General features: G+C 61.7%; 3 protein-coding genes across 3 annotated transcripts; 1 reads left to right on the top strand and 2 right to left on the bottom strand.

The window, feature by feature from the left end:
- The first annotated feature begins 6,098 nt into the window (after window positions 1–6,098).
- Window positions 6,099–12,998, top strand: DQX1 (DEAQ-box RNA dependent ATPase 1). The gene is given in 13 exon segments (XM_060247450.1): window positions 6,099–6,305; window positions 7,352–7,545; window positions 7,693–7,867; window positions 7,869–7,968; window positions 7,971–8,071; window positions 9,551–9,784; window positions 10,124–10,223; window positions 10,306–10,464; window positions 10,550–10,741; window positions 10,846–10,971; window positions 11,062–11,252; window positions 11,530–11,720; window positions 12,818–12,998. Coding segments are annotated over 13 exon segments (2,151 nt in total).
- Window positions 12,999–16,365: 3,367 nt separating this feature from the next.
- LOC132577659 (alpha-internexin-like) lies at window positions 16,366–22,673 on the bottom strand. The gene is made up of 3 exons (XM_060247449.1): window positions 21,705–22,673; window positions 17,293–17,417; window positions 16,366–16,426 (listed from the first exon to the last, which is right to left on the bottom strand). Exons 1-3 carry the CDS (start codon window positions 22,671–22,673, stop codon window positions 16,366–16,368), a joined length of 1,155 nt encoding a protein of 384 aa, XP_060103432.1.
- Window positions 22,674–24,244: 1,571 nt separating this feature from the next.
- Window positions 24,245–26,088, bottom strand: TLX2 (T cell leukemia homeobox 2). Its single transcript, XM_060247448.1, has 3 exons — window positions 25,686–26,088; window positions 25,003–25,240; window positions 24,245–24,467 (listed from the first exon to the last, which is right to left on the bottom strand). The coding sequence occupies exons 1-3, from the start codon at window positions 26,086–26,088 to the stop codon at window positions 24,245–24,247; spliced, it is 864 nt and encodes a 287-aa protein (XP_060103431.1).
- Between the last annotated feature and the right edge of the window lie 1,310 nt (window positions 26,089–27,398).

Here is a 27,398-nt window from a genome sequence, read left to right as displayed (position 1 = left end):
ACAACAAACTGTGGCAAGTCCTTAAAGAGATGGGAGTACCAGATAGGGTGGCCAGACCGTCCCGGTTCTGGCCCCCTATTCCCGCCTCCCGGTTCTGGCCCCCTATTCCCGCCTCCCGGGCTGGCTATACCGGGACCATTAGAGGTCCCGGTTTAGCCAGCCCCGGAGGCGGTGGGCCCCGCGCGCGGGCGGGGAAGGCGGCAAGTGAGGGAGGGAGCGTCCCTGCGTGTGCGCAGGGACGCTCCCTCACTCACCGCCTTCCCCGCCCGGGGCCCGGTGGCGGTGGCGGAGGCCTCTCCGCGGCCTCCGCTGGTCGCTGGAGGCCCTCCAGAGACCAGCGGAGGCCGCGGAGGCACCGGCGCTGGTCCCGGGAGGCCCTCCAGAGACTCTGGAGGGCCTCCGGCGACCAGCGGAGGCCGCGGAGGCGCCGGCGCTGGTCCCGGGAGGCCCTCCAGAGACTCTGGAGGGCCTCCGGCGACCAGCGGAGGCCGCGGAGGCGCCGGCGCTGGTCCCGGGAGGCCCTCCAGAGACTCTGGAGGGCCTCCGGCGACCAGCGCCGACCAGCGAAGGCCTCTCCCCGGCCTCCGCAGCCGCTGCCAGCCCCGCCAGCAGCACCAGCAGGCCGGAGGAGAGGCCGCCACCCGCCCTGGAACAAGGTAAGTAAGCAGAGAGGGGGGGGCTGCTGGCGGGAGGGGGCGGCCGGCCTTCCTTCCCTCCTTCCCCTCCCTCCCTCCCTTCCTTTCTTCCTTCCCTCCTCCCTTCCTTCCCTCCCTCCCTCCTCCCTTCCTTTCTTCCTTCCCTCCCTTCCTTCCCTCCTTCCTTCCTTCCCTCCCTCCTCCCTTCCTTCCCTCCTTCCTCCCTCCCTCCTTCCTTTCTTCCCTCCCTCCCTCCCTCCTTCCTCCCTCCTTCCTTTCTTCCTTCCCTCCCTCCTCCCTTCCTTCCCTCCCTCCTCCCTTCCTTCCCTCCTTCCTTCCTTCCCTCCCTCCTCCCTTCCTTCCCTCCCTCCTCCCTTCCTTCCCTCCCTTCCTTCCCTCCTTCCTTCCCTCCCTCCTTCCTTCCTTCCCTCCCTCCTCCCTTCCCTCCCTCCTTCCTCCCTCCCTCCTTCCTTCCTTCCTTCCTTCCTTCCTTCCTTCCTTTCTCCCTCCCTTCCCTGCCTCCCTCCCTCCTTCCTCCCTCCCTCCCTCCCTCCCTCTTTCTGGCCACCCCTGGAGTAGACAATACTGACTTTGGTGGACCCAAGCACTGATTCAGTGTAAGGGAGCTTTGTGTTTGTGACTGGACTAGACAATACTGACTTTGGTGGACCCAAGAACTGATTCAGTGTAAGGGAGCTTTGTGTTTGTGTCTTCTGGTGCAATTTTGTTCTCAGATCCTGTATTTACTTCATCAGTATATGGGATAAGGCACGTTCTCAACTGTGCTGCATAATGCAGCCTATTTATTTTGTCCTGTTTGCTCTGTTGGCTCTATCTGCGCCACCTTCATCACTTTCGGGGTGTGGATCCCCCAGTGGGGTGGTCTCGCGACTCCCTCCGCCGGCTGTTTCTGATAGCCCTGCGCCCCCTCTTTCATTTGATATGTGTCCCGTGCGGGTGCCACCCTCCCGCCGGGAGATGCCGCAAAATGAGCCCCCTTGAGGCTTATGGCGGCAGGGCTCGGGGGAAGCGAGCTAGACTGCTGTTCTTTTGAGGGGTTATAGAGTGTTTCGAGCCCGTCCCTGTGGCATCGGTCCCATCGTTGTGGGGCCCAGGGGGCCGGCGCAGCGGCACGCTGAAGCAGCCTGTCGGTCACTTCTGGGTTCCTGTCCTGCATCTCGACCTGTGTTATTAGTGACAGGCTGCTTCGGCGTGCCACTGCGCTGGCCCCCTGGGTCCCACAACGATGGGACCGATGCCACAGGGACGGGCTCGAAACACTCTATAACCCCTCAAAAGAACAGCAGTCTAGCTCGCTTCCCCCGAGCCCTGCCGCCATAAGCCTCAAGGGGGCTCATTTTGCGGCATCTCCTGGCGGGAGGGTGGCACCCGCACGGGACACATATCAAATGAAAGAGGGGGCGCAGGGCTATCAGAAATAGCCGGCGGAGGGAGTCGGGAGACCACCCCACTGGGGGATCCACACCCCGAAAGTGATGAAGGTGGCGCAGATAGAGCCAACAGAGCAAACAGGACAAAATAAATAGGCTGCATTATGCAGCACAGTTGAGAAAGTGCCTTATCCCATATACTGATGAAGTATATACAGGATTTGAGAACAAAATTGTTTCCGGCGGTGATATTTGGGGGATTTTTGGGGACGTCACAGGAAGTGCTGTGAAGTCACTTCCTGTTTCCGGCAGTGGCATTTGGGGGAAATGATGTCATTTGGGGGAAGTGATGCCACACGAAGTGATGTCACTTCCCGTTTCCGGCAGGTGACGTGGGGGAAATGATGTCACAGGAAGTGGCGTCACTTCCTGTTTCCGGCGGTGGCATGACATCACCGGAAGTGCCGTCACCGGAAGTGACGTCACTTCCTGTTTCTGGCGGCGCGCGCACACTCCTACCTTCCCCCCCCCCCCAAGGTGTCCCTGGCTGGCCTTCAGACATTATGGTCACCCTAGTACCAGACCACCTCACATGTCTCCTGAGAAACCTGTATAAGGGTCAAGAATCAGCTGTCAGAATGGGATATAGAACAACTGATTGGTTTAGAATAGGAAAAGGAGTTCGACAAGGATGTATATTGTCACCCTGCTTATTTAATTTATGTGCAGAGTACATCATGCGGAATGCTGTCCTGGATGAAGCAGAAGCCAGAATTAAGATTGCCAGGAAATACATTAACAACCTCAGTTATGCAGATGACACTAATGGCAGAAAGTGAGGAAGACCTAAAGAACCTCTTGTTGAGGGTGAAAGAGGAGAGCACAAAAGTAGGCTTGAAATTCAACATAAAAAAAACTAAGATCATGGTATCCGGCCCCATCGCACCTTGGCAAATAGAAGGGGAAGACATGGAAGTAGTGACAGACTTCACATTTCTGGGATCCAAGATCACTGCAGATGGTGACTGTAGCCATGACATTAAAAAATGTTTGCTCCTTGGGAGGACAGCTATCGCGAACCTGGGCAGTAGAATACAAAGTAGAGACATCACCCTGCCAACAAAAGTCCGTATAGTCAAAGCAATGGTATTCCCAAGAGTAATGTATGGCTGTGAGAGCTGGACCATAAGGAAGGCTGAGCGCAGAAGAATAGATGCTTTTGAGCTGTGGTGCTGGAGAAGACTCTTGAGAGTCCCTTGGACTGCGAGAAGATCCAATCAGTCAGGCCTAAGGGAAATCAACCCAGACTGTTCCCTGGAAGGTCAGATACTGAAGCTGAAGCTCAAATACTCTGGCCACCAAATGAGAACGGAGCACTTCCTGGAGAAGATCCTGATGTCAGGAAAGACAGAAGGCAAAAGAAGAAGGGGACAGCAGAAGTTGAGATGGCTGGACAGTGTTACTGATGTAACAAACATGAATTTGAGCAGACTTCGGAGGATGGTGGAAGACAGGAGGGCCTGGCGTGACTTTGTCCAGGGGGTCGCAAAGAGTCAGACTCAACTGTGCGACTGAACAACAGCATCAGTTAACCCCATAATGACTGCAAAGTGAGCCGCTTGCCTTTTCCAACAACAGCTGTTGCTCTGGTACCATCTGACCCTGTGGTTGCTATTGCAGTGTCCACATTGGCACAGATGTGAGAGGTTTTAAACACAGCTTCTCCTGCAAGCTGATCACACAGGCCTGTGAGGTGCAGACACAATGGTGAGGAAGGGATGCCATCTTCTTGGCATCTCTGGCGCACAGCAGTGATGATAATGGCGAGGCGTAGCTTGTATCTTGCTGGATGCATCCTGAGTGATTCTCCATTGTTGCTTTAGCCCTCTGCTTTGTATCTGCGACATCCGCAGCCCTTCAGAGAACCAGAGGACAGCTTGAGAGAGGGCTGTCAGCTGCCCACAGAATGTCCTCGTGCCTCAGCCAGGGCACTGGCAGGAGCACCAACCAGATGACCAGGAAAATCCCCAACCCACCCCCTGAAACAGCCAGTCACATCCATCAGGCTACGAGGGCAGAAGCTTTTAATTTTCCCTCCCACCATGAAGTCGAGGTGTCACTTTAAGTCTGAGCCCCAGCAGGGACTGCTCTGCCCAGGATGGGGCAGTTCCACCCCCTTCAGATCACCTCCCTCCCCAGCCACCAGGTCTAGCGTGTGAGATGCAAAGTATGCGGGGCTATTTTTTCAGACAGGCCCATGCTGGTCACACACCACAAAATCCTGAGCCCCTTCCAACAAGGTAGAATTTATACCTCACTCTTTGTTACCCGAAGGAGTCTCAGAGCAGTCACAATCTCCTTTCCCCACAACAGACACCCTGTGAGGTAGGTGGGGCTGAGAGAGCTCTCCAAAAGCTGCCCTTTCAAGGACAGAGTCTCAGAGTGGCTTACAATCTCCTTGAAACTAAAATACAAATTGAAATAAACTTTATCTTCTTCCCCCATAACAGACACCTTGTGAGGTGGATGGGGCTGAGAGAGCTCTCACAGCAGCTGCCCTTTCAAGGACAACTGCAAGAGGTATGGCTGCCCCAAGGCCATTCCAGCAGGTGCAAGTGGAGGAGTGGGGAATCCAACCCGGTTCTCCCAGATAAGAGTCGGCACACTTAACCACTACACCAAACCACCTCTCAAACTTGCACTACCCCAAATTCAGCATTTGAAACCACCCCCCTCTTCAAATCCCTGCACAATGCAAACCCCTCGTCATCTTCATTGCCCTCCTCTGGACCCACTCCAATTTGTCTATCTCCTTCTTGTGCCCAAAACTGAACACGAGACTCCAGGTGAGGTCTTACCAGGGCAGAGTAAAGTGATACCATCACATCACGCGATCTGGACGCTGTACTTCTGTTGATACAGCCCAGAATCGCATTTGCCTTTTGAGCCACACTGTTGACTCATGTTCAGCGTATGGCCCACTAAGACCCCTAGATTCTTTTCGCATATACTACTCCTAAGACAAGTCTCCCCATCTATGACTATGCATTGGATTTTTCCTTCTGAAATGCAAAACTTTACATGTATCCGCATTAAATCCATTTTATTGGTTTCAGCCCAGCTTTCCAGCCTGTCAAGATCATCCTGTTTCTGTCTTCTACTGTATTTGAGACCGCTCCCAATTTAGTATCCTCTGCAGATTCAATAAGCATCCCCTCTCTTCCTTCCTCCAAATCCAAACCATTGATAAATTGAAAGTAGATCAAAAGAGTTTCTGGCTCAACATTAGGAAGAACTTCCTGTCCGTTAGAGCGATTCCTCAGTGGAACAGGCTTCCTCCTCGGGAGGTGGTGGGCTCTCCTTCCTTGAAGGTTTTTCAACAGAGGCTAGATGGCCATCTGAGAGCAATGAAGATCCTGTGAATTTAGGGGGAGGCGTTTGTGAGTTTCCTGCATTGTGCAGGGAGTTGGACTAGGTGACCTGGGGGTGCCTTCCAACTCTAGGATTCTATATTCTATTAGGAAGCACTTCCTGACAGAGCGGTTCCTCAGTGGAACAGGCTTCCTCCTGGGGAGGTGGTGGGCTCTCCTTCCTTGGAGGTTTTGAAGCAGAGGCTAGAGGGCCATCTGACAGTAATGAGGATCCTGTGAATTTAGGGGGAGGTGTTTGTGAGTTTCCTGCATTGTGCAGGGGGTTCGACTAGATGGCCCTGGAGGTCCCTTCCAACTTTATGATACAGATGCTGAACCAAAGAGGTCTTTGGACTGGCGAAGGCCCCTCTCGCAGGGTGGGAGTCTTGGAGGCCCCGGAGCCCCCTTCCTTCCTTCCTTCCCTCTCTCTCTCTCTCTTTGCTCTGGGTCTCCCGCCGGACCAGGGCCGGCAGGCGGAGCGCATGCGCGAGGAAAGAGCGCTCCCCACGAGCGGGCGCGTGGCCGGAAGTGCCCCTCGGCTCCGCCCCCGCCAGAGGAAGAGGAAGCGAGCGGCCCATTGGCTAGCAGTGGCGTCACGTGCCCCTGTCCCCGGGGGCCGCAGGGGGGTGGGCGGGGTCATCGCTTCCCCCGGCAGGCCGGCCATGGAGGCGCGGAGAGAGGAGGAGGAAGGAGAGCTGCCGCGGAACCCCTTCGACGGGCTGCCCTTCTCGTCGCGCTACGCCGAGCTGCTGCGGGGGCGCCGGGGGCTGCCGGCCTGGCCCGCCAAGGAGGCCTTCCTGCGCCACCTCCACCGCCGCCCGCCGCTCCTGCTCCTCTCCGGGCCCCCCGGCGCCGGCAAGAGCACCCAGGCCAGTCCCCGGGGGGGGGGGGGGAGGGAGGGGAGAGGAGGGTCTGCGGCGCCCCCCCCAGCCTGCCTCTTCCTGGCGGGGCACGTCTGCCTGCTGGGGCACCGGGGGGGGGGCTGCAGAGCCCCGGCAAGAGCACCCGGGCCAGTCCCCCGCGGGGGGGGGAGGGAGAGGAGGGCCTGCAGCGCCCCCCCCCCCCCGCCTGCCTCTTCCTGGCGGGGCACGTCTGCCTGCTGGGGCAACGGGGGGGGGGGCTGCAGAGCCCCAGCGCCGGCAAGAGCACCCAGGCCAGTCCCCGGGGGGGGGGAGGGGAGGGGAGGGTCTGCAGCGCCCCCCCCCCCAGCCTGCCTCTTCTGCCTGCTGGGGCAACGGGGGGGGGGGCTGCAGAGCGCCGGCAAGAGCACCCAGGCCAGTCCCCGGGGGGGGGGAGGGGAGGGGAGGGTCTGCAGCGCCCCCCCCCGCCTGCCTCTTCCTCCCCCAGGGGGGGGGCTTACTGCCTCGCCAGGCAGCCGAGTGGCCCCTTGGCCCAGAGGACAGGAGTGGGGGGGGTCCCTCGCTGGCTCCTTTGGATCCCTTGCCTGGCTGCGTTGTTGCAGCGGGATAGGCACAGGGGGTAGAACCACCAAAAAGCATGACGTCTTTGATTGGGAGGGGAGAATATTTGCACTGCTTATTTCTTATCCAGCCAACTTTAACCGTACTGAATGCACCACCTATGATTCAGCAGATGCTGTTCTGTGGCAAATGTGTGCAATTGAGAAGCATATCTGCTCTCACTGGACCTTCTCGCAGTTGGGGTGTGAAGCAGCCAAAACCTGTTTTTCTGCCTCAGTTCTGCTGGACTCCTGTGCAGGGTTGGAGACTGGCGACTGAGCCAGGGACAGCAGCTCTTGAAGCTGGGCCCCCCAGAGTGACACACGCTGCCTGTGCCATCTCTCCTCCTCGGGTGGTGTCTTCTGGGGAGCAGCCTTTCCCAGATGGGCCAGGGTCGTGCTCTAGTGAGGAGGAGGAGCACTCAGGTTTGCCTTCCTTCATCCTTCCTTCCTCAGGTGCCTCAGTGGTGTGCGGAGTATGCGCTTTCACTGCAGTTTGCCCATGGCCAGGTGGTCTGCGCTCAGCCCCACAGCTTGGCTGCCTTGAGCCTGGCCCTGCGCGTGGCAGATGAAATGGACCTCAACGTGGGCCACGAGGTGGGCTACTGCATCCCCTACGAGGACTGCTGCATCCCGGAGACCCTGCTCAGGTAAGGGGTGCTTTGCTGCTTGGCTGTCTCGTTGGGGGCCTTTGTCGGCTGTCACTTATTGCGTGGTCTCGCTGGGAAGTGCTGGTGATTGAGGGGCCGGTAGCGCAGCCTCTTCTAGGTCACCACCTGCCCTTGTGTGGGTTGCAGGTTCTGCTCGGATGAGGTCCTCTTGCAGGAGATGACCTCTGACCCCCTGCTGCGGCAGTATGGGGTGGTGGTGCTGGATGAGGCCCAGGAGCGCACGGTGGCCACAGACCTGCTCCTGGGACTGCTGAAGGACGCTCAGCGCCAGCGCCCCGAGCTGCGCCTCATAGTGGTGATGGAGCCCCTCGCTGGAGGAGCCACTCTGCCGCTTCTGTCCTGATGCCCCGCTGGTGCGGGTGCCGCCGCTTGCCCCTGCCCCCCGCCTGACCTACCGGGAGCCCTCCCTCCTCAGGGCCGGGTGGCTGCTGCCTGCCAAGCCGTGCTGGAGCTGCACAAGGAGGAGGAAGCTGGAGACGTGATGGTCTTCTTGGCCAGCGAGCAGGTAAGGAGCAGTCTGGTCAGAAGGGGGGGGGGGGGCACGTGAGCCATTTTAGGCTGCTGGTTGGGGGTTCAGAATGGAAACAACCTTTCTGCATTCTCTTCCTCTACAAGCATAGATAGATAGATAGATAGATAGATAGATAGGATAGATAGATAGATAGATAGATAGATAGATAGATAGATAGATAGATAGATAGATAGATAGATAGATAGATAGTCATTGTTCTCAAGAAAATGAGAGCAACGAAATGAGGTGCTCTTCCACAAACATACCAAAATCACATCTACAAAAGGACATATACATAGACCATTTAAATGCATCTAAAAACACATAACCATTCATAACCCTGCATTTAGCTTAACCACGGCACTTGGATACAAGCTGTCCTTGAATCTATTTGTCTTTGCCTTCAACACTCTATATCGCCTACCTGATGGTAAAATCTCAAATAGCAAGTGGCCCGGATGTGAAGGGTCCCTTAAGATCATTTGATCATGTGGCCTGTATCCTCTCCCTCTATTGAAACAAATGCCTCTCAGCTTGGCTGGACAGGCCAGCAGGGAATCCAGTTCCTCTGGAGGGCCAACAACAGGGCAGAGAGGCTGAGGCCTTCCCCTGAGAAGAACACCAGAAGAGCCCTGCTGGTCAGACCAGGGAGGGTCCATCTAGTCCAGCCTCCTGCCTCACACAGTGGGCAGCCAGTTCCTCTGGAGGGCCAACAACAGGGCAGAGAGGCTTTCATAAGAACATCAGAAGAGCCCTGCTGGGTCAGACCAGGGAGGGTCCACCTAGTCCAGCCTCCTGTCTCACACAGTGGCCAACCAGTTCCTCCGGAGGGCCAACAACGGGGCAGAGAGGCTGAGGCCTTCCCTTGAGAAGAGTATTAGAAGAGCCCTGCTGGGTCAGACCACGGAGGGTCCATCTAGTCCCAGCCTCCTGTCTCTCACAGTGGCCAGCCAGTTCCTCTGGAGGGCCAACAACGGGGCAGAGAGGCTGAGCCCTTCCCCTGAGAAGAGCATTAGAAGAGCCCTGATGGGTCAGACCAGTGAGGGTCCATCTAGTCCAGCCTCCTGTCTCACAGAGTGGCCAGGCAGTTCCTCTGGAGGGCCAACAATGGGGCAGAGAGGCCGAGGCCTTCTCCTGAAAAGAGCATCGGAAGAGCCCTGCTGGGTCAGGTCAACCACTGCCTCTGGAGGACCAACAAGAGGCTAACGCCTTCCCCTGGGATTCAGAGCTTTAGTGCCCCTCAGCCCCTGTGACTAGTAGCCATTGACAGACGTAGCCTCTTGGCAGGCAGGTGTCTCTTCTCCAGCTCAGAGAGCTTTTGGAGTGAGGCAGCCGCTGCGCAGGGGGCTGGCCCAGGAAGGTGGTTGGGGCAGGGGGAACGGAGCATGTTGGGAGGGGAAGAGGCCGGTGGACAGAGTTTGGGGTCTGGTGGGACACCCCAGTCACGGACGTTTTCCCCTCCTCCCCCGCCAGGAGATCCAGGAGTGCTGCGAGGCCCTCCATGGGGCAGCAGAGGCCTTGGACCCCTGCCTGGGCTCCCTGCTGGTGCTGCCCCTTCATCCCAGCGTGGGGCGGCAGGTCCAAAAACTGTACGAGACTTTGGAGCCTCCGGCACGCCGGGTGATTGTCACCCACTGGCTGGCAGACTCCGCCTTCTCCGTGGGGAGCGTCCGGCATGTCATCGACACGGGGCTGGAGCTGCGCAGTGTGAGTGGGGGTGCTCCTGGGGCAGGCGTCCAGCCCGCTTCTCGGAGCTGAGCCCAGGGGGAGCCTGCAGAGATGGTGCCCTGCCTCCCGCCCTCCCCGTCCTGCCAGCTCTGCGGCCAGGGAGCACTCAGCCACCTGCCCCTCTCTGCTGGGGAATCCTGGCCACGCTTGGCAGCCGAGCGAGGCGGGTGCAGCTGGTGTTTCTCCAGCAGCCTGGCCAATGAAGGAGTTATTTCCCCCCCAGCTCCTCTGGCTTGCTTGCTGGCAGCGACCCGTGGCTCCTCTGCGGGTGGAGCATGTCTGCCCTCCTCACCCTCTCCCGTTGTCTCTCCTGGGCAGGTCTACAATCCGCAGATCCGGGCTGAGTCACAGGGCTTGCGCCCGATCAGCAAGAAGCAGGCGGAGGGCCGGCGGCTGAGGGCGGCTGGGAGCCCCCTAGGTGAGTCTGGCGGGGCCAGGCAGAGGGCAGGTCTGCTGCTGGGGGGCGCCTCGTTCCCATAGCCCTTTCCTGTGCCCGGCAGGGACCTGCCTGCGCCTCTACACCGAGTCCTTCTACGAGGAGAGCCTCCCTGCCCTGCCTCCGGCCCGCATCACGGAGGCCAACCTGAGCCGCCTGGTGCTGCTGCTGAAGAGGCTGGACATTGCGGACATGGGCCAGTGCGACTTCCTCGACCGGCCAGGTGAGGAGGGGCTGCGGGGCTGGTGGGGGCCCCGGCGCTGTGGGAGGCCTGCTCCGCCTCAGCCCTGCCGCTCTTCCCTCCCCAGCCCCGGAGTCCCTCATGCAGGCCCTGGAGGACCTGGACTACTTGGCCGCCCTGGATGATGGCGGCAGCCTTTCGGAGGTGGGCATCATCATGTCCGAGTTCCCGGTTGATCCCCAGCTGGCCAAGGCCCTCCTGGCCTCCTGTGAGTTTGAGTGTGTCCAAGAGATGCTCACGCTGGCCGCCATGCTGACAGGTGCGCTCCTCTTCCCTCCACCCCGTGAACCCCTCTGCTGTTAGACCCCCTTGCCTGGGTCACTGGCCTGAGCTGCTCTCTCGCTCTTCCCCCCCTCCCTGCAGCGGGGCCCTGCTTCGTCACCCCACCCACTCGCTGGGGGGAGGCAGTGTTGGCAAGGCAGCGCACCCTGCTGCACCCTGCTGGAGACCACTTCACCCTCATCAACGTCTTCAACACCTTCCTGCAGCGTGAGTGGCCGGGGGGACAGGGGGGCTGGGGGGGCTGCTGCTGCTGCTGGCCTCTTGCTTACTCCTTCTTCCCCTCCCTGCCTCCTTCAGAGAGCGACCCAGAAAGCTGGTGCCGGAAGCATGGGGTGAGCGAGGCAGCCTTGCAGCTGGCCAGGGCAGTGCGGGCGGAGCTCCTGGAGGTCATGGAGCGCATTGAGCTGCCTGTTTCCCCGCCGGCCTTTGGCTCTGACGACAGCCCCCGCCGGCTCAAGCAGGCCCTCCTCTCAGGCTTCTTCCTCAAGGTGGGTGGGGGCACTCCAGGTGCTGAGGGCGAGCACCTCGTGTCCGGAAGGGGGGCTGAGATTTGGTGCAGTCGGGGGGGGGGGGGGGCGGTCATGTTGGCCAGTGTGGCCCTGGGGAGTGGAAGGCCAAGTGCCCCCCCGCCCGCCAAGGCAGCTCTTCTTCCCTCCCAGCCTCTTTCTGCCTTGGGTCCTTCGCAGAAGAGCCCACAGCCTGTCTCGGGCAGCAGAGGGGGAAGCTGTTCCAGTTGGGTTCTTCTCATTCTCCTCTCCCCCGCAGGTGGCTCGTGACATCGACGGCTCCGGCAACTACCTGCTGCTGACCAGCAAGCACGTGGCCCAGCTGCCCCCCACCTGCAGCTACCGGCTGCGCCAGCCGCCCCACCCCCCTCCGCCGTGGCTGCTCTATCATGAGTTCACCATCTCGCTGGACAACTGCCTCAGCGTCGTCTCAGAGATTGAGCCGGACATGTGAGCATCCTGGGGCTGGGCGGGGGCCGGCTGTTGGTGGTCTCGCGGGTCTTAGATTCTGGCCTTTTCCTTTTGGGGGTGGGGATTCTGTGCCTTTATTATGACTGCAAGAGCTTCCGTAGCAATGCAGAAGGTCTGGACATTTTGAAGCTACAGTGAACCCTTTTTTCCTGACAAGAAGAAATTCTGAGGAAACTACACATATTATGAGAGAAACTGAAATCTGTTTGCGGGTGATGTTGTGGGATCCTGAGGCCAACCACCTTTCTCACCCAGTTGCCCTGGAAGAGCAACAGATGGGGCGTCGAGGCCCAAGCCTTCCCCTCTGAGGGCTGGGACTTGGAGGTCCCCCTCCCCACGGCCTCTGGAGGTGCCCTTTACTCACCACAGCTGGTAGCTGTTAGTGGACCTCTGTCTCCCCCATGACTCAGTCCAGCCACCTTAGAAGGCCGTTTCCTTGCCAGTGTCACTATGTTGAGTGGTGACTAATTTTAGATTTTAGTTGGTGGTTGGAAAAAAGAGGCACTCCATGATGCTGATGGACCTTGGTGGGTGCCCTGAAGCTGGAGGCACAGCTCCTGGCACATCCTCCCCTCCCCCACTCCCTCTTTTCTCAGCTGAAAGGCCTTCCCTCGTGGGGAAGGGGCTCCAACCCCCCAGCCCCGCCCCGCCCCGCCATTATCCTGGTTGTCCCCCTCTGTACATTTTCTAGCTCTGCAGCGGCCTTTGTGAGGTTTGGGAATGAGAACCCTACACAGACTTCCAAATGGGAGTTTCCCATAGATCTGTTGCAAGGGCGTCATTGGCTGTTCTCTTGCAAGCAGTCTCCAGCATGGATTTTGCCTTTTGTGTTGCTTCCTTACAATATTTGAGAGACTCCCAGGTATGCAGAGGGATGGAAAGACCCCCCTGCCCGCACTGCCCTCCACCCAGGCCAATGACTGCTCAGCTCTCCCTTTCCGGGCCCTCGGCCTCCACGTCTCCAGCCTTGCCACTGGGATCGCTGTGCTGTGGCTTGGGGGGAGTTCTGAGGAGTTGCCGGGGGGGGGGGGCGTCACTGCCACCAGCCTCATCGCTGCCCTCCTCTCTCCCCGCAGGCTGGCAGAAGTGGCCCCCCCGTACTACTTGAGCAACCTGCCCCCCAGTGAGAGCCGGGACTTGCTGCTGGAGCTGCGGGAGAAGATGGCGGGAGGAGTGTCGTCCCCCCCACCCCAGGGCGAGGAGCCTCTGGCCGCCAAGGCTGCAGACAACAGCGAGGACGTCTGCGTGCTTCAGTGAGGCCTCTGCGGGGAGCAGACAGCCCCGGCCACGAGCCCGGAAGGCTGGAGGTGGCAGGTGTGGGGCCAGGGCAAAGGCAGTCGGCTCTAAGCGGGGCGGTGCCTCACCTGCTTGGGTGGTGGGCGGGGCATTGCTCTCCAAACCCAATGGCCGGCAGCCTCTCAGGGGAGGTCAGGGTCTTGCGGTGGGTGAGGGGGCAGGGGAAGCAAGGTCGCTGGGGCTGTGCTGGGGGTCTCCAGGGAGGGAGGGAGGGCGGCAGTTTCTCGTCCTGTGCATAAACGTGCTTCCAGTGGTCTTGGTGTCATGCAAATGCTGTGGGGAGGAAGCAAGCGGGGCCTGCGGGGAGGGGGAGGCCCTAATGGCGTCTGGCTGCACTGCCCTCCCTCCCAGTGAGCAACTGAAGGCTGTCTGGCAGGCTAGTCTTTTTGGTTTGGGTGTTGCCTAAGGGAGGGAGGCTGCAGGAGGCAGGCCAGACCTGAGGGATGCTTGGGGGGGCAGGTGGAGAGTCCTGCCCGCCCCCCCCCTGCTGGAGAACTGCTGTTCCTGGCTTGGATCACTCCCCCCTGGCTTCAGAGAACAGCTTGGGGCCTCTTCTCCTCCCACCCCCCCCCGCCCGTTTGCACATCTTTGGACATGGTGGGGGAGGGTATCTCCAGGGACTGGAGGGAGAGAAAGACCCCCACGTCTAGGAGCCAAAAACTGTGCCTTGAATCCATGGGTCATGTACCCAGGGCCTGGGGGGAGGGAAATGCAGTTCAGCACCCATGCAAGTGACCTGCCGTTCAGAAAGCCCACCCCAGTTGCCTCGGGTTTCTGAAGAGGAGCCTCCTCAGTGTGGAGCTTTGGCCTGAACTGTCAATCACCTGCAAGGGGGGGGGCAGCAGACCGGGCCTCTCTTATGGGCTGGAGTCATTGGGGAGGGGGGCGTAATTCCTCACCCAGGCTCCTGTGAGCAACACAGAGACAGGCTGGAGGGGTTCCTTTGAGAGGAAGCAGCTCTTCCTAAAAAACTGGCTGTGGTGGAGATTTGGAGGGGGTGCGGCATGGAGGTTAAGCATCCCTCGGGCATCTGGTCCCCTCCACAGGAGGAGGTGGGAAGGTGACCAGCTTCCCATGTTTCTCAGAAGGTGTTGAAAAAGAAGCCGCCTTTTAAAAGTGAAAGCCTTTCTTGGAACTCTGGGAACAAAAAGTAACACTAATTCTGGTACAACCAGTGTGAGTTAATAGAAGAAGGGGAAATGACTGGGGAATGTGACGAGGAGCCTCCTATTAATTTATTGTGGGCTACTTTAATGTTTGCGTCTTACGTGTTTTGTTTTAGATTAATATTGTTATCGGCAAATCATGCGTCTTTTAAAGAGCTGATAAATAAAATCACTGTACTGAAAACTCTCAGACTGGACATGTTGCCTGCAGCAGAGAGAAAGGAGGGTGTCCGTCTGGCCAGCCTCGGAGGCCAGGGAGCCATCCAGGGGAGCAGTGTTCCCCCTCGGAGGAAGACAGAAGGGGTAACAAACTCTGGCCAAACAGCCCTCAGTCACAAACAAAGGGAGAAGCATCTTGCCAAATGCAAGCAGAGAAGCAAGGATGGAGCCACCTGACCGGGAGAAGGGAGCTGGGGGGGTGGGGCTGGACCCAAACTGACCTTGGTGCAGTTGCTGCCTTTATTGGCTGCAGAGGCAGGGCCCACTTTGCGTGCACAGGGAAGGGTGTTCTTGAAAATGTCTTTGGCGTAAATTACTTGGGCAACTACTTTCCTGGTGGAGTGAAGGACCTCACAGCAGACGGTGGGCTGCTTCTGAAACAGCACTAATGGGTGGAGGTTTCTTTTGAGGGGAGGGAGGTTTAAAAGTCATAATCTGCTGTGGGCCTTCCGGGTGAGAAAGGCCTGCAAATGAAAAAAATATTGACTGGCCAGGTTCTGGCACTGCATGACTCTGTTCTGTCAGACCTGGGAAGGGCAGGGGCACTGCAGTGAGACTGGAGGGAGGATCAAGTCCCCCCTAGCCATCTTGAATCAAGTCCTAACCAGCCGTAGAAATCCCCCCTCTGTGCACACACACACACAGAAGACCCCCCCCAAGAGTCACAGGCACAGTTCAGTTCCACAGTTGTTTATTGATCTGCTTCTGTTCTGCACATACAACATGGCAGCCGTCCCTGGGGTGGGAGGGAGCTGCACTCTTGGGCCTTGTGCACCCAGGTGCCTTGCAAGAACACTGGGCCCGCCGCCCCCTCTGCCCCACAGGGGTTCTGAAGCAAAGCGGGACCTGCGTTGGGGAAACAAAGGAGGAGCACAGTGCAAGAGGAGCCCCTTGGGGGTCTGCGGCCTGACCCGTGGCCAGGGGGAGAAGAGCTTCTGTGGGGGGGACCCTGGAGAAGAAAGCCTTGCTGGGGGCTGAGGCGGGAATGAGAGGCAGGCGTCTGGAAAGCTGGTTCTGCATTCAGGCCCCTGGGAGGGGAGATGGTCTGGACCTCCTCTCCTGATCCTGGCCCTCCCAAGTGGCCTCTTGGGCTCCCCCCTCCTCAAGGTTTGGCCCCTGGGAGGGGCAAAGGGCTGCTGGGCCCCTGGGCTTTTTCTGGGGGGGGGGGTTACTGGCCAGTTTTGTCACGGGGGAGGGGGGAGGCTGGGCAGCTTCCCAACTGCCCCACAAGGGCTTTAGGGCCCCCCCCCAAAGATCCAGAGGATCCTGCCTGCCCACTGCAGCTCTCCCTCAGCCCCACAGACGCTGGAGGCTCAGGGGGTCATAGCTTGAGGTTTCACCCCCCTAAGTCAGGAGGGGGCGGGGATGCGTGTACAGTCGCAGCTCCGGTTTCCCGGGACGGGGCCTTGGGCAGAAAGCGCAGGGGGGGGGGTGCTGGGTCCACTGGGCCTCGCGACAGTCTCGAGCTGGCTTTGGCGATGGTGCTGGGATTCCCCCCCCCCCGCCCTTAACACTGTATCCAAGCGGGCGGGGTGTGTAGCAGCAGACGTCTCTGGGGCGGGGGAGGGGGAGACCTTTCCAAACGGGTCCTAAAGAGGTCCTAAGCGGGGAAAGACGGGGAGGGGCTCCGGGGGTGGTCAGCGGAGCCCTCCGTGCTTTGCGCAGGGCCGCCGCCTGCCCTCAACCGAAGCCCGCTGGGCTGGGGGTGGGGCTGGCACTGCCCTCCCTTCTCCGGACTTCGCCGGAGGGCCCCCCCCCCCGCCCGGGCCCAGCTGGGCTGCAGCTGCCTGCCCGGCCGGCCCAGAAAGGAGGGGGGCGCCAGGGCCAGGAAGGGGCGGGTGGGGGGGCTCTCTTCCCTTCCTGCAAGGGCAGCCCGCCCGCCGGGGGTGAAGCAAGGGGGCGGGGGGCTGTGGGGGGGAGCAGGAGCAAACCCCCCCCCCCCCCTATTTCAGCGGCGTTTGCCCCGCAGAGCTCCAGCGCGTCTCTTCGCCCTCCAGCAGCTTCCTGGGAAGAGAGCGAGAGAGAGCGCGCCTGAGCCAGCGATCCCAAGAACGCCCCCGCCCCCCCCCCGAGGGCCCTCTGGCTAGCGGCAGGGCTGCTGGGGGGCTCCGAGCCAGAGCCTCCGACCAAAGGCTGGCGAGGGGCCCCTTCTCCCCCCCTCCCCTGTCTCTTTCCCGGGCTGAGCAGCGGAATCATGAGGGGGGGGCGCCTTGGTGGCCCCTGGAGCTGCTCTGCCCGCCGCCTCCCTCGGCCAGCCCTCAAGAGCTCCCTGACGATGGTGTGGCGGGGGGGGGGGACCCTCTTTCTTCCCAGGGCCAGGCTGAAAACAGCCCTCCCCTCCCCGGGCAGGCCTGCGGGGGCGTCTTCTGAGAGGGCAGGCTCCTGCCGGGGGGGGGGGAAGAGGTCCCCCGCCCCTGGGTGCTGAGCAGAGGATGGGCTGGGGGGAGAGGGAGGGGGAGGAAGAGAGCCTCGGGAGAACTGCGGGCTCCATCTAGCCCCCCTGGGGAGGAGGGGCTGGGCGGCCAGCCGAGAAAACCCTGCCCCCCCCCCGCTGGAGGCTCCGGAGGGAGGGGAGCCAGGACCCCCGGATGTCCAACCCACGCGGGGGAGGGGGAGGGGCGCAATGGGAGCCCCCTCCCTCCTCAGGGCCTCTCCTCCCCCCGCGGGCACTCAGCCCCCCCCCCAGGCCGGCCTCAGCCACGCGCCAGGAGGACGGAGCGACCCCCGCCCAAGGGGCTGTTGAATCCAGGAGACTTGCAGGGCTTGCCCCCCCCCCCAGGACTAGCCAGGGCGGGGGAGATCGACCCCCGCGGAGCCCCCCCCCCCGCTTCCTCCTCCTCCTCCCCCCGCGGTGCAGGGCCCGGCCTCACCTGTAGGCGGCGATCTCGATGTCGAGGGCCATCTTGACGCTCAGCAGCTCCTGGTACTCGCGCAGGTGGCGCCCCATCTCCTCCTTGGCCGCCCACAGCTCCTGCTCCAGCTCCGCCGCGCGCGCCTGCAGCAGCCGGGGAGAGAGAGGAGCACCGCCAGGAAGACCCGCAGCAGGAGGAGGAAGGCTCCCTGCTCCGCCTCAACCCCGGCGGGGGGAAGCCGCTTCCTCCCGCCCTCCCCCCCGCCCCCCGCACTGGCCACCGACGCGCAGTCCTCTTCCCGGGGGGCCTTCTGGGTGCCCGGGCTCCGGCAGCAGGTCTGCGCTTCCCGCGCCAGGCAGGCGGTGCAGAGGGGAGCAGCCCGAGGGGGACAGGCGGAGGGGCTGGTCCTGGGAGCAACAGAGGAGAGCGGACTCCCGAGGGCGGGGCTGGGCGACCGGGCGCTTGGGGACAGGGTTGGGGACAGAGTTGGGCGGTGGAATCAGGTGCCCCATCCGGAGTGGGGAGCGCCCCCTCCCCGGCGTCAGGGATGCTCTAGACCCATTGAGCAGGGGCTGGACTAGGTGGCCTCTGTGATCATCCCGTGCAGCTGCTCCGGCCCCTTGTCTAGGCTATGGGGCAGAGACAGCTCGGGCGGGGGGCGGGGCTCCAGCTGATGTTTTCTGTCTGAGGGCGGGCAAACGCTGGCCCTCGCTTGGGTGCTCCCTTTGAATGTGTCTGCAGCCTTTGCTTCTGCGGCCCAGGGTTCCTTCTAAGCTGAGTGAGTGTGAGCTAGCTAGCTCACAGTTTTTTAGCCTCCAGCTCACACATTTTTGTCTTCGCTCAGGAAGGAGGACCCCAGCGCACACTCATGGATACAGCAGTTCACAACTCCCACGCCATAGATCCAAGCGGGCAGCCGTGTCGGTCTGAAGCAGTAGAACAAAGTAGGAGTCACGTGCACCTTGAAGACCAACCAAGTTTTATTCAGAATGGAAGCTTTCATGTGCTTCAAGCACCCTTCATCAGACGAGGAATCAGGTACCGGGAGCAGAGCTACACAGAGCTGGTAGGCAGGGGTTGAGAATGCAAAATGGTACAAATTTAAGATCCAAGGACAGAATAGTACAATTAACAAATGGAGCAAACCTTTGATCTTGACCATCTTCCACTATATTTTAACGTATTTTTCTTCTCATGCCAAACTATATGTATGTTACATGTTAAAAGGTAAATTAGTTGAATGGGAAAAGCTTCCCAGGCTTGCTTATAACAATAGAGTGATTAACAGACAATCTCGCATTGTGACATGTTACTGTTTTATTGGTTTCTCATGCTCCCGCTACCCAGATCAAAGGTTTGCTCCATTTGTTAATTTGACTATTCTGTCCTTGGATCTTAAACTTGAACCATTTTGCATTCTCAACCCCTGCCTACCAGCTCTGTGTAGCTCTGCTCCCCGTACCGGATTCCTCGTCTGATGAAGTGTGCTTGGAGCACAAGAAAGCTTACCTTCGGGATAAAACTTGATTGTTGATCTTGAAGGCGCACTTGACTCCTCCTTTGTTCAACTTTCGTGCCAGTAGCTCACAAAGTGGAATTTTTGCTCACAAAACTCAACAGCTTAGAGGGAGTCTTGATGTGGACCCTGCGATCTGGTCAAAGTTCAGGGCTGCCTCTTAACCTGACCGCTCACTAGTGAAGCTCATAAAGAACTGGCTTCCTGTTCTTTAGTAGCTGTGAACAAGTGCGAATTCTAACCTGCTTAAAACCTTGCTTTGGAAATCTGATGACAGCTAGCAAGAAGTTTTCTAGTCAATTTGCTATCATTTGCATAATTCCTTTAGGGTTCAATTGTTTTCAATTGTTCAAGTGCAAAGTAATGCACATTGGAGCCAAGGATCCCAGCTACAAATACAAGTTGATGGGGTGTGAACTGGCAGAGACTGACCAAGAGAGAGATCTTGGGGCCGTGGTAGATTACTCACTGAAAATGTCAAGACAGTGTGCGACTGCAATAAAAAAGGCCAACGCCATGCTGGGAATTATTAGGAAGGGAATTGAAAACAAATCAGCCAGTATCATAATGCCCCTGTATAAATCGATGGTGTGGTCTCATTTGTAATACTGTGTACAATTCTGGTCACCACACCTCAAAAAGGATATTATAGCATTGGCAAAAGTGCAGAAAAGGCAACTAGAATGATTAAAGGTTTGGAACACTTTCCCTAAGAAAGGTTAAAACGCTTGGGGCTCTCTAGCTTGGAGAAGCGTGGACTGCGGGGTGACAGAGATTTTCAAGATTATGCATGGGATGGAGAAAGTAGAGAAATAAGTACTTTTTCCCCTTTCTCACAAGAACTAGGGGGCATTCAATGAAATTGCTGAGTAGTCGGATTAGAATGGATAAAAGGAAGTACTTCTTCACCCAAAGGATGTTTAACGTGGAATTTACTGCCACAGGAGGTGGCAGTGGCTACAAGCATAGCCAGCTTCAAGAGGGGGTTAGATAAAAATATGGAGCAGAGGTCCATCAGTGGCTATTAGCCACAGCATATTATTGGAACTGTCTGGAACAGTGATGCTCTGTATTCTTGGTGCTTTGGGAGGGGCAACAGTGGGAGCGCTTCTAGTGTCCCATCCCCTCTGGTGGATCTCCTGATGGCACTTGGGGGTGTTTTTGGTCACTGTGTGACACAGAGTGTTGAACTGGATGGGCCATTGGCCTGATCCAACATGGCTTCTCTTATGTTCTTCTGTGACACAGAGTGTTGGACTGGATGGGCCATTGGCCTGATCCAACATGGCTTCTCTTATGTTCTTATGTGGCACAGAGTGTTGGACTGGATGGGCCACTGGCCTGATCCAACAGGGCTTCTCTTATGTTCTTATGTGACACAGAGTGTTGGACTGGATGGGCCATTGGCCTGATCCAACATGGCTTCTCTTATGTTCTTCTGTGACACAGAGTGTTGGACTGGATGGGCCATTGGCCTGATCCAACATGGCTTCTCTTATGTTCTTATGTGACACAGAGTGTTGGACTGGATGGGCCATTGGCCTTTGGCCTGATCCAACAGGGATTCTCCTACGTTCTTATGTGACACAGAGTGTTGGACGGGATTGGCCTGATGCAACATGGCTTCTCTTATGTTCTTATGTTTTATGTAGAAGACACTCACATATTAAAGTTAGCAAGATTTAACCTGCCGCCTTCTCCACATAGTTCTCATGTGCAGGGATCCAATCTGGGTATACCTGCTGGTGGCACCATCTCAGAGACGACCACATCTTGGGACAGCAGAAAACTGATGAGTTCATAAAGCTTGGAAATGCTCAGAAATCTAATTTTTGCGGAATCATCCCCCCCTCCTTACTTGTAGGATAAACTTGCACCTGACCTGTGCATGATGTTCTTGCCTGCTAAAAAGAGTTAATGCTTCATTTTATATACACTTATTAAGTCGAGGAAGTTCTCTCTTCTGCTGGCAAAAGGTCAGATGTCTGACCTCTAATATTGCATTGTGCTTCAATTCAGTTCAATAATTTATTCGGGCCAGGGCCCAGCAAAATAAAACATACATTAACAAAGTGGTTATGAGAATAACTGTACAATCTTCCATTAAAATATACATGAAAAGCAAATAAGTGTCACTGAATCAACACTGGCCCTTCCCTCGGGAGACTCCCGCAGCTGCACCAGCTCTGGCAACTCGGTCCGAGGATTCCGATGTCAAGTTTGCCGGGAGAGAGAAGGCCTCCCTTCCCTGGGCTCAGACCTCGGTGGCGGCTGGGTGTGCCCAGTCCCGAAGGCCGTTGCAGAAGGGGCCCTGTGGGCGGCCCCAGGCAGCCCTCCCCCTTCCCCAGGAGCACCAGAGCACAAGCGGCAGGCCAGGGGGCCGCAGGGAAAGCTCTCCGGTGTCTGGGAACCAAAGCCTCCGCGAGACAGCCCCCTGATGGCGGATTGCAGGCGGCAGGATTTAAAGGGTCCCGAAGGATTTTGCTTAATTCCAGACTGGCCTTGGGAGTGGCCCAAGAGGCAAGTCCCGCTCAGTGAAACTCTCAAGGGTGATTCTGAAACGATGTTCAGCTCGATCAAGATGGCGAGCCACTTCAGGCTGCCTGTAGCGGGTTGGTGTAGTGGGTAAGGGCATGGATTCGCATCGGATTTCCGGGTCCTCTACTTGAAGCCAGCTGGGTGACCAGTTCTCTCAGAACTATTCTCTCAAGAGCAGTTTCAGTCAGAGCTCTCTCAGCCCCACCCGTGCCGCCGGGAGGCGGCTGAGACGTTTGTGCTGGCCGCTGCCTGGCCTGGCCTGGCCTGGGTGGAAGGAGGCAGGAGGGCGGGAAGGAGGACGGGAGGGGGGTCTTCCGGGCTACCCACCCCCGCTGAGCTCCGCCCACTCCCTGCAGCAACCCGGCTGCCCCCTTACCTGGCAGCGGGCCACCTGGGCGCTCTGCTCCCCTTGCAGGCTCTCCAGCTGCCCGTGCAGCGAGTCGACGGCGGCGCGCAGGGCCTCGATCTCGGCGGAGCGGGCGTGCAGCAGGCGCCGGTAGTGGCCGGTCTCCTGGCGGATGGCGCGCACGGCCTCCTGGTTGCGGCTGGCCAGCTCCGCCACCGAGGCGAACTTGGAGCGGTACCATTCCTCGGCCGCCTGCATGTTCTGGGCCGCCAGGCGCTCGTACTGGGCGCGGATGTCGAGCAGGGCCGCCGCCAGCTCGGGCTTGCTGGCCCCCGCCGGGTGGCCCTCCTCCAGGGCGGCGCGGGCTTGGGCGGCCAGCTGGGCTTGGGCGGCCAGCTGGGCGCGCTCCTCGGCCAGCAGCTTGCGCAGGAAGGCCAGCTGGGCGGCCAGGGAGGCGGCGGCGCCGTCGGCGTGGGAGGCGGCCAGCGCGGCGCGGGCGGCCTGCTGGCGGAGGCGGCGCAGCGTCTCCTCGGCGTCCAGGCGCCGGCGGGCCTCTTGGGCGCAGCGCTCGCGCAGCTGGGCGCAGGCCTGGCGCAGGCGGGCTTGCTGCTCCTCCAGGCGGGCCTTGTCGCCCTGCTCGGCCTGCAGCCGTTCCCGCAGGCCGCGCGCCTCTGCCCGGTAGAGCTGGGGCCTGCGCGGCGCGGCGCGCTCCTGGCGGCGCAGCGCCTCCAGCTCCAGCAGCAGCGCCCGGTGGCGGCCCTCCAGCTCCCGCACCCGCTCCACGTAGGCGGCGAAGCGGTCGTTGAGCGCCCCCAGCTGCTCCCCCTCCTGGGCGCGCAGCCCCAGCAGCTCTGCGTTCAAGCTGCCCACCTGCGCCAGGTCCAAACGCGCCAGTGGGTCCGCCACCGGCAGGCCCCCCCCGCCCAGGAACTGCTCCTCCGCCGCCTCCCCCCCGGGCCAGAGCCCCCGCCGCCAGCCGCCCCACGCCTCCCACTCCATCGGGCCCGCCACCTGCGCTGCTGTCGACGCAGGCCGCCTACCTCTGCAGCAAGCCAGGGAGGGAGGGAAGGAAGGAGGACTGCGCCACAGCGCCCCGCTCTATATAGGGCCGCGCCGGCCCAGTTAGCCAATCAGAGCGCGCCGCGGCCAGGAGGCTTCTCCGCTCCGCAGCAGCCCCCCCCCCGAAGCCCGGATGAGGGAGGGGCGGGAAGGAGCTCTTTCCTCGCGCTCCCCCCCCCCCCACTCCGCGAGAGGAGCCCTCATCCGCCTGCAAGGCAGGACCTGCTCGACCCCCTCCCCTGCTGCTGCTGCTGGAGGCGCCCCCAGCCCCCGGGGCCTCTCTGCATCCTTTGCGGCCGCAGGAGGGGCCTGTCTCTGGGAAGGGGCCTCGCCCCCAGCCCCCCCCCCCGCCCCGCGCCCTGCCTTCGAACCGGGCAGCCCCCGGGGAGGAGCGAGAGGCAGGGGCGAGCGGGGAGCTAGATGGCCCTTGGAGGGCCCTGCCTCCTCTGCGCTCTGTCCTTTCGTTTGTCTGTCTGTCTTTCGTATGCGCGTGGACCTGGAAGTCCCGGGGACCTGCGGCGACTGGGCCCTACTGGGGGCCTGGAGGATCTTCAGAGAGGGGGCTGAAAGAAGCCTGCTCCCGCGCCTCGACGGGGTATTCCCAGGAGGTCTCCCAGCCCAGTCCTTGCCAGAGTCGGCCCTGCTGGTCTCCCCAGATTTGAGGAGATCAGGCTTGCTTGACCTACCCGGCTCAGCGCCCTCCTCTGCGGCTCCTGTGGGTGGGGTGGGGGGCTCCTGCCAGGCCTCGAGGCAAAGGAGCAGCCAGCCGCCCTCCACGTGCTCCTTCAGGGCCTTCCAGCAGGTGTCGGGCCACCCAAGCGCTGCCCTACCGGGAGGGGAGCCGGACCCCCTGGGGGCGGCTCCTTGCACCCCTGCTGCCAGGCTGTCCAGAGGCCTCTTCCGGGGGGGAGCTGGGAAATCCGGGGGCTCCGGAGCTTGGGGCTGCGGGGGCGGGGGAAGGCAGGGGCGAGGCCTGCTCCGGCCTGCAGCAGCTCCAGGGCCCCTGGCCTCCACGCAAGCAGCTGGGCCGCGCCAAAGCCCGAGCCTGAGGAGGGGCCCGGCAGACGGGGGAGGGGGGCTTCCACACAAGAGACTGGGCCCGGCAGAGCCTGGCCCTCCGTGCTCAATAAACGGGCAGGAGGAGCACCGGAGCACCTCTGCCCTTCTCGCCCCTTCGCCAGACGCCTCCTCCCAGCCGCCTTAAAAAGCTACCTGCATCCCGGGTAGTACCCCCTGCATCGCATGTGGGCGCTGTGGGAGTGCCGCCGCCGAGCTGCGGGCCCAGATCCACCACCACCACCCCCCATCCGGGGTTGAGGCCCGTTGCAGCAGGCGCGTGCAAGCACAGAGGGCTGCCTGCGGGGGTCCGGGGGCTGCCTGGTGCCTCTCAAAGGGCCAGCGGGGAATCCGGCCTTTTCGCCTGCAGAGGCTCTCTCCATTTCCCGCCTCCTCCGCGGGGTGCCTCTCTCTGTCCAGGGTGCTGGCGGCGGGGCCGGGCGGCGGCGGCTCACTCACACCAGGGCGGCGGCCGCCCCGGAGACGGAGGTGATGTGGTGGGTGCGGGCCCAGGGCTGCAGGTTCTGCAGGGCGGCCAGGGAGGCGTTGTGGCGGCACAGGGGGTCGGGTGGCAGCGGCGAGGCGCCCAGGCTCTTCGGGAAGGCCTCTTGCTCGAGGTGCAGCATCAGGCGGCTGGCCTGCTGGCGCTCGGCTTCGCGCTCCTCCGCCGTCTGCCGCCTGCAATGGGGGACGCCGCGCCAGGTGAGCCGAGGGCAGCGCTGGCCCTTCCAGCCCCCCGCCCCCCCCGCCACAAGCCCCTCCCGGCCTCCCGCTTCTCTGCCCCCCCTTTCCGAGCAGACGCGGCTGGCCCTCCTGGCTGGGGGAGGGGGCTGGGACGCCCTGACCCCTGGGGGCTCTTCTGAGCGTGTGCAGAGTGGCGACCTTGGCAGACACGCCTCTCCTTCTCGCGCCCCAGGCAGCTGCGGGAAGCGCCTTTGGGGGGGGGGCAGCCGGGCACGCAGGCTTTGAGGGGCGCTCCCTCTCCTGCCCGGCCGCCAGGGCCTCTTCCTCCGGAGCTGCCAGGACGCCTCCTCCGCGCAGATCCCTCCTGGCCTTCGCCCCCCTCCACTCCAGCACAGCTGTCCCCCTCTGCCTCAGCCCCCCCCCCGCAAGGGAAGCAGCGTCGCCGCAGCCAGAAAGGTCCTGAGGCCGGCGGCTGGATGCTTCGCTCCCCTCCCCTCCCCTCCCCGGTGCCCCCTGCCGGTCCTCCTACCTCCACTTGGTGCGGCGGTTCTGGAACCAGGTCTTGACCTGGGCGTCGGTCATGTGCAGGGCCTTGGCCAGGGCGGCCCTCTCGGCGGAGGCCAGGTACTTCTGCCGGTGGAAGCGCTTCTCCAGCTCGCAGATCTGCGCTCGCGAGAAGGACGTGCGCGGCTTCTTGCGCTTGGGCGGCGTGCGGTTCTGGTAGGGGTGGCCGACCCGCCGGGCCCCGGCCAACGAGGGCAGCGCGGCTGGGAGTAGAGGGAACCAGAGCAGGCAGTCGTGACCCCGCCGGCCCCCTCCCCTCCTGAGGCCGGCACCGGCAGCGCCCCGCACCTCGCACGCCTCTTTGCAGTTCCCGCGGCCAGCCCCGCTTCTGGCGCCCCTCCCTCCCCCCCCCCCCCGCTGCCTTCTGGGGAGAGCTCTGGTGGGAGCTGGTCCGCCTCCCCGCGCCGCCATCTTCAGGCCGGAGCCTCGCCCGCCAGTCCCACCTGCCAGACTCCGGAGCTGGGTCCCCGTGACTGTCGGGGTAACTGCCCCCCACCCCCACCCGCAGGCAGCCTGCTCGAAGCTGCGGGGCGGCAGAGAAGGGGGGCCAGGGCAGCTGGCACACAGCGGAGAGCCCCCTGACGCCGTCCCCTCCCCTCCCCCCGGGGGCGCTGGGGGAGGAAAGGGGGGGGAGGGCGGCGTCCTCACCTGCCAGGCGCTCCTTGGCCAGCCTCCGGGCGCTCTCCATCCAGGGGAAGGTGAGGCCGGTCCCCCCCGGGGGCGAGGGCTGCAGGGCAGCGGGGGCCAGGGGCCGGTGGGCGGGGACTCGGATCACCCCTCCGCAGCCGCCAGGGGTTCCGGGGAGGCCGCAGCCCCCCAGCGGGCAGGCCGGGCTGTAGTCTGCCCCGTAGCCGCTGCCGTAAAGAGCCCCGTCCGCCGCTTCCCCTCGCGGCTCGCCCAGCGCAGCCAGGCAAGGGGCCGGGGCCGGGGCCGGGTGGAGCGGGGGCGGCTGCCCAGCGCCCAGGATCTGCTCGATTCCGAAGCGGATGGGCTGCGGGGCTGGCTGCGACTGGGGGGGCCCTTCCGGCGGCTCCAGCCCCAAAACCTCCATGCTGCCCCGCGGCCCGGGCTCAGCGGCGGCGGCGGGCCTCCCTCATGCCCTTCGGAGCCCGCCGCCCTTCCCAGCCGCTGCCCGGCCTCGGCCTCCTCCTCCGCCCGCGGCTTGGCGCTGGAGCGCGGCTGCAGCAGGTCGCCCGGGAGGGGGCGGCGGGAGGCCAAGCCTGGTGCGCCCCTCGTCCTGCCTGCCTGCCTGCCTACCGCAGCCGCCGCCGCCGCCGCCGCTCTGCCCCTGGACAGCCCCGGCCCCCCTCCCCCTCATTGGCGGCCCCCTCGGTGATTGACAGGCCCTGGCCGCCAGTGGGCGCCCGAGGGAGGGGCTGGGTGTGACTCCGCTCTAGGCCCCCACCCGCTCCGCCCCTGCCTTCCCGGCCCCCTCCGGAGCCTTCGGGGAACTCAGGCGAGCCCTTCCGTCGGAGGGCGAAGGAGCTGCGGTAGGGCAGCAAGAGGGAGCCGGCGGAGAGGCCAGCTCGCCCCAAGCCTCAGGTAGGGGGGGGGCACCAGGAGCCCGGTCGGAGGGTCCCCTTGTCTGCGGGGGGAGAGCCGGCGGCCCAGTCTGGCGGGCCCAAGAGGAGGTGTCTGGTTTCCTTCTGGCCTGCCCGTCTGGGGTGGGCTTCGTCTCCCCAAACAAGAGGGGTGGGGAGGGGGAGGGGAGAGCGCCGCCCTCTTGGAAGCCCCTTGCCGGGGAGGCCTCGCCCGCCCTGCCAGTCGCCTTCGCTTTCCCGGTCCGGCTCAGCTGGGGACGCGGGGAGGACTCCGAACGAGATGCTTCTGGGTCGGGGAGAAGTAGGGCGCGGCGGGCGGCTCTGTCCCGGCCAAGGCGGCCCAACATCCCATCCCACTTCGCAGGAGCACAGTCAGCAAAGGGGCGCTTCTTTCTAGCAGCCTCAAGTGAAGCAGTCTCGGGATCGCCCCCCCCCCCAAAAAAACCCGATCAGCTCCCCGCATTTCTCCCCCCTTCCGCGGCCATGGCAGAGGAGGCCCAGGCGGTGCCGCCGCCCCCCCCCCCTCTAGGTAGTCTCGGAGGTTGCCGCTGGGCCGCTTGGCCAGGCGAGACCCCCGAAGACAGCGACCTTAGCGCCATGATCCCCCCTCCCGTGTTCATCCCACTTGCCCCGAGGCTCCAAGCAGCCCCCCACCCCGCGCCCCGCTTCCCACAGCTTTGCCGCCTCCCCCCCTCCCCCCAGCATTTGTTTCAATGAAAACAATTTCTATTAGATATTGGATGTATATCCCGCCCTAGTCTCTGAATCTCGGAGCAGGCAGGCGGAGCTGAGAGAGCTCGGGCAGCAGTTGCCCTTTTTG

This window comes from Heteronotia binoei, chromosome 9 (genome assembly GCF_032191835.1).
Source record: "Heteronotia binoei isolate CCM8104 ecotype False Entrance Well chromosome 9, APGP_CSIRO_Hbin_v1, whole genome shotgun sequence".
Taxonomy (NCBI): Eukaryota; Metazoa; Chordata; class Lepidosauria; order Squamata; family Gekkonidae; genus Heteronotia; species Heteronotia binoei.
This window is presented reverse-complemented; position numbering and strand designations above follow the sequence as displayed.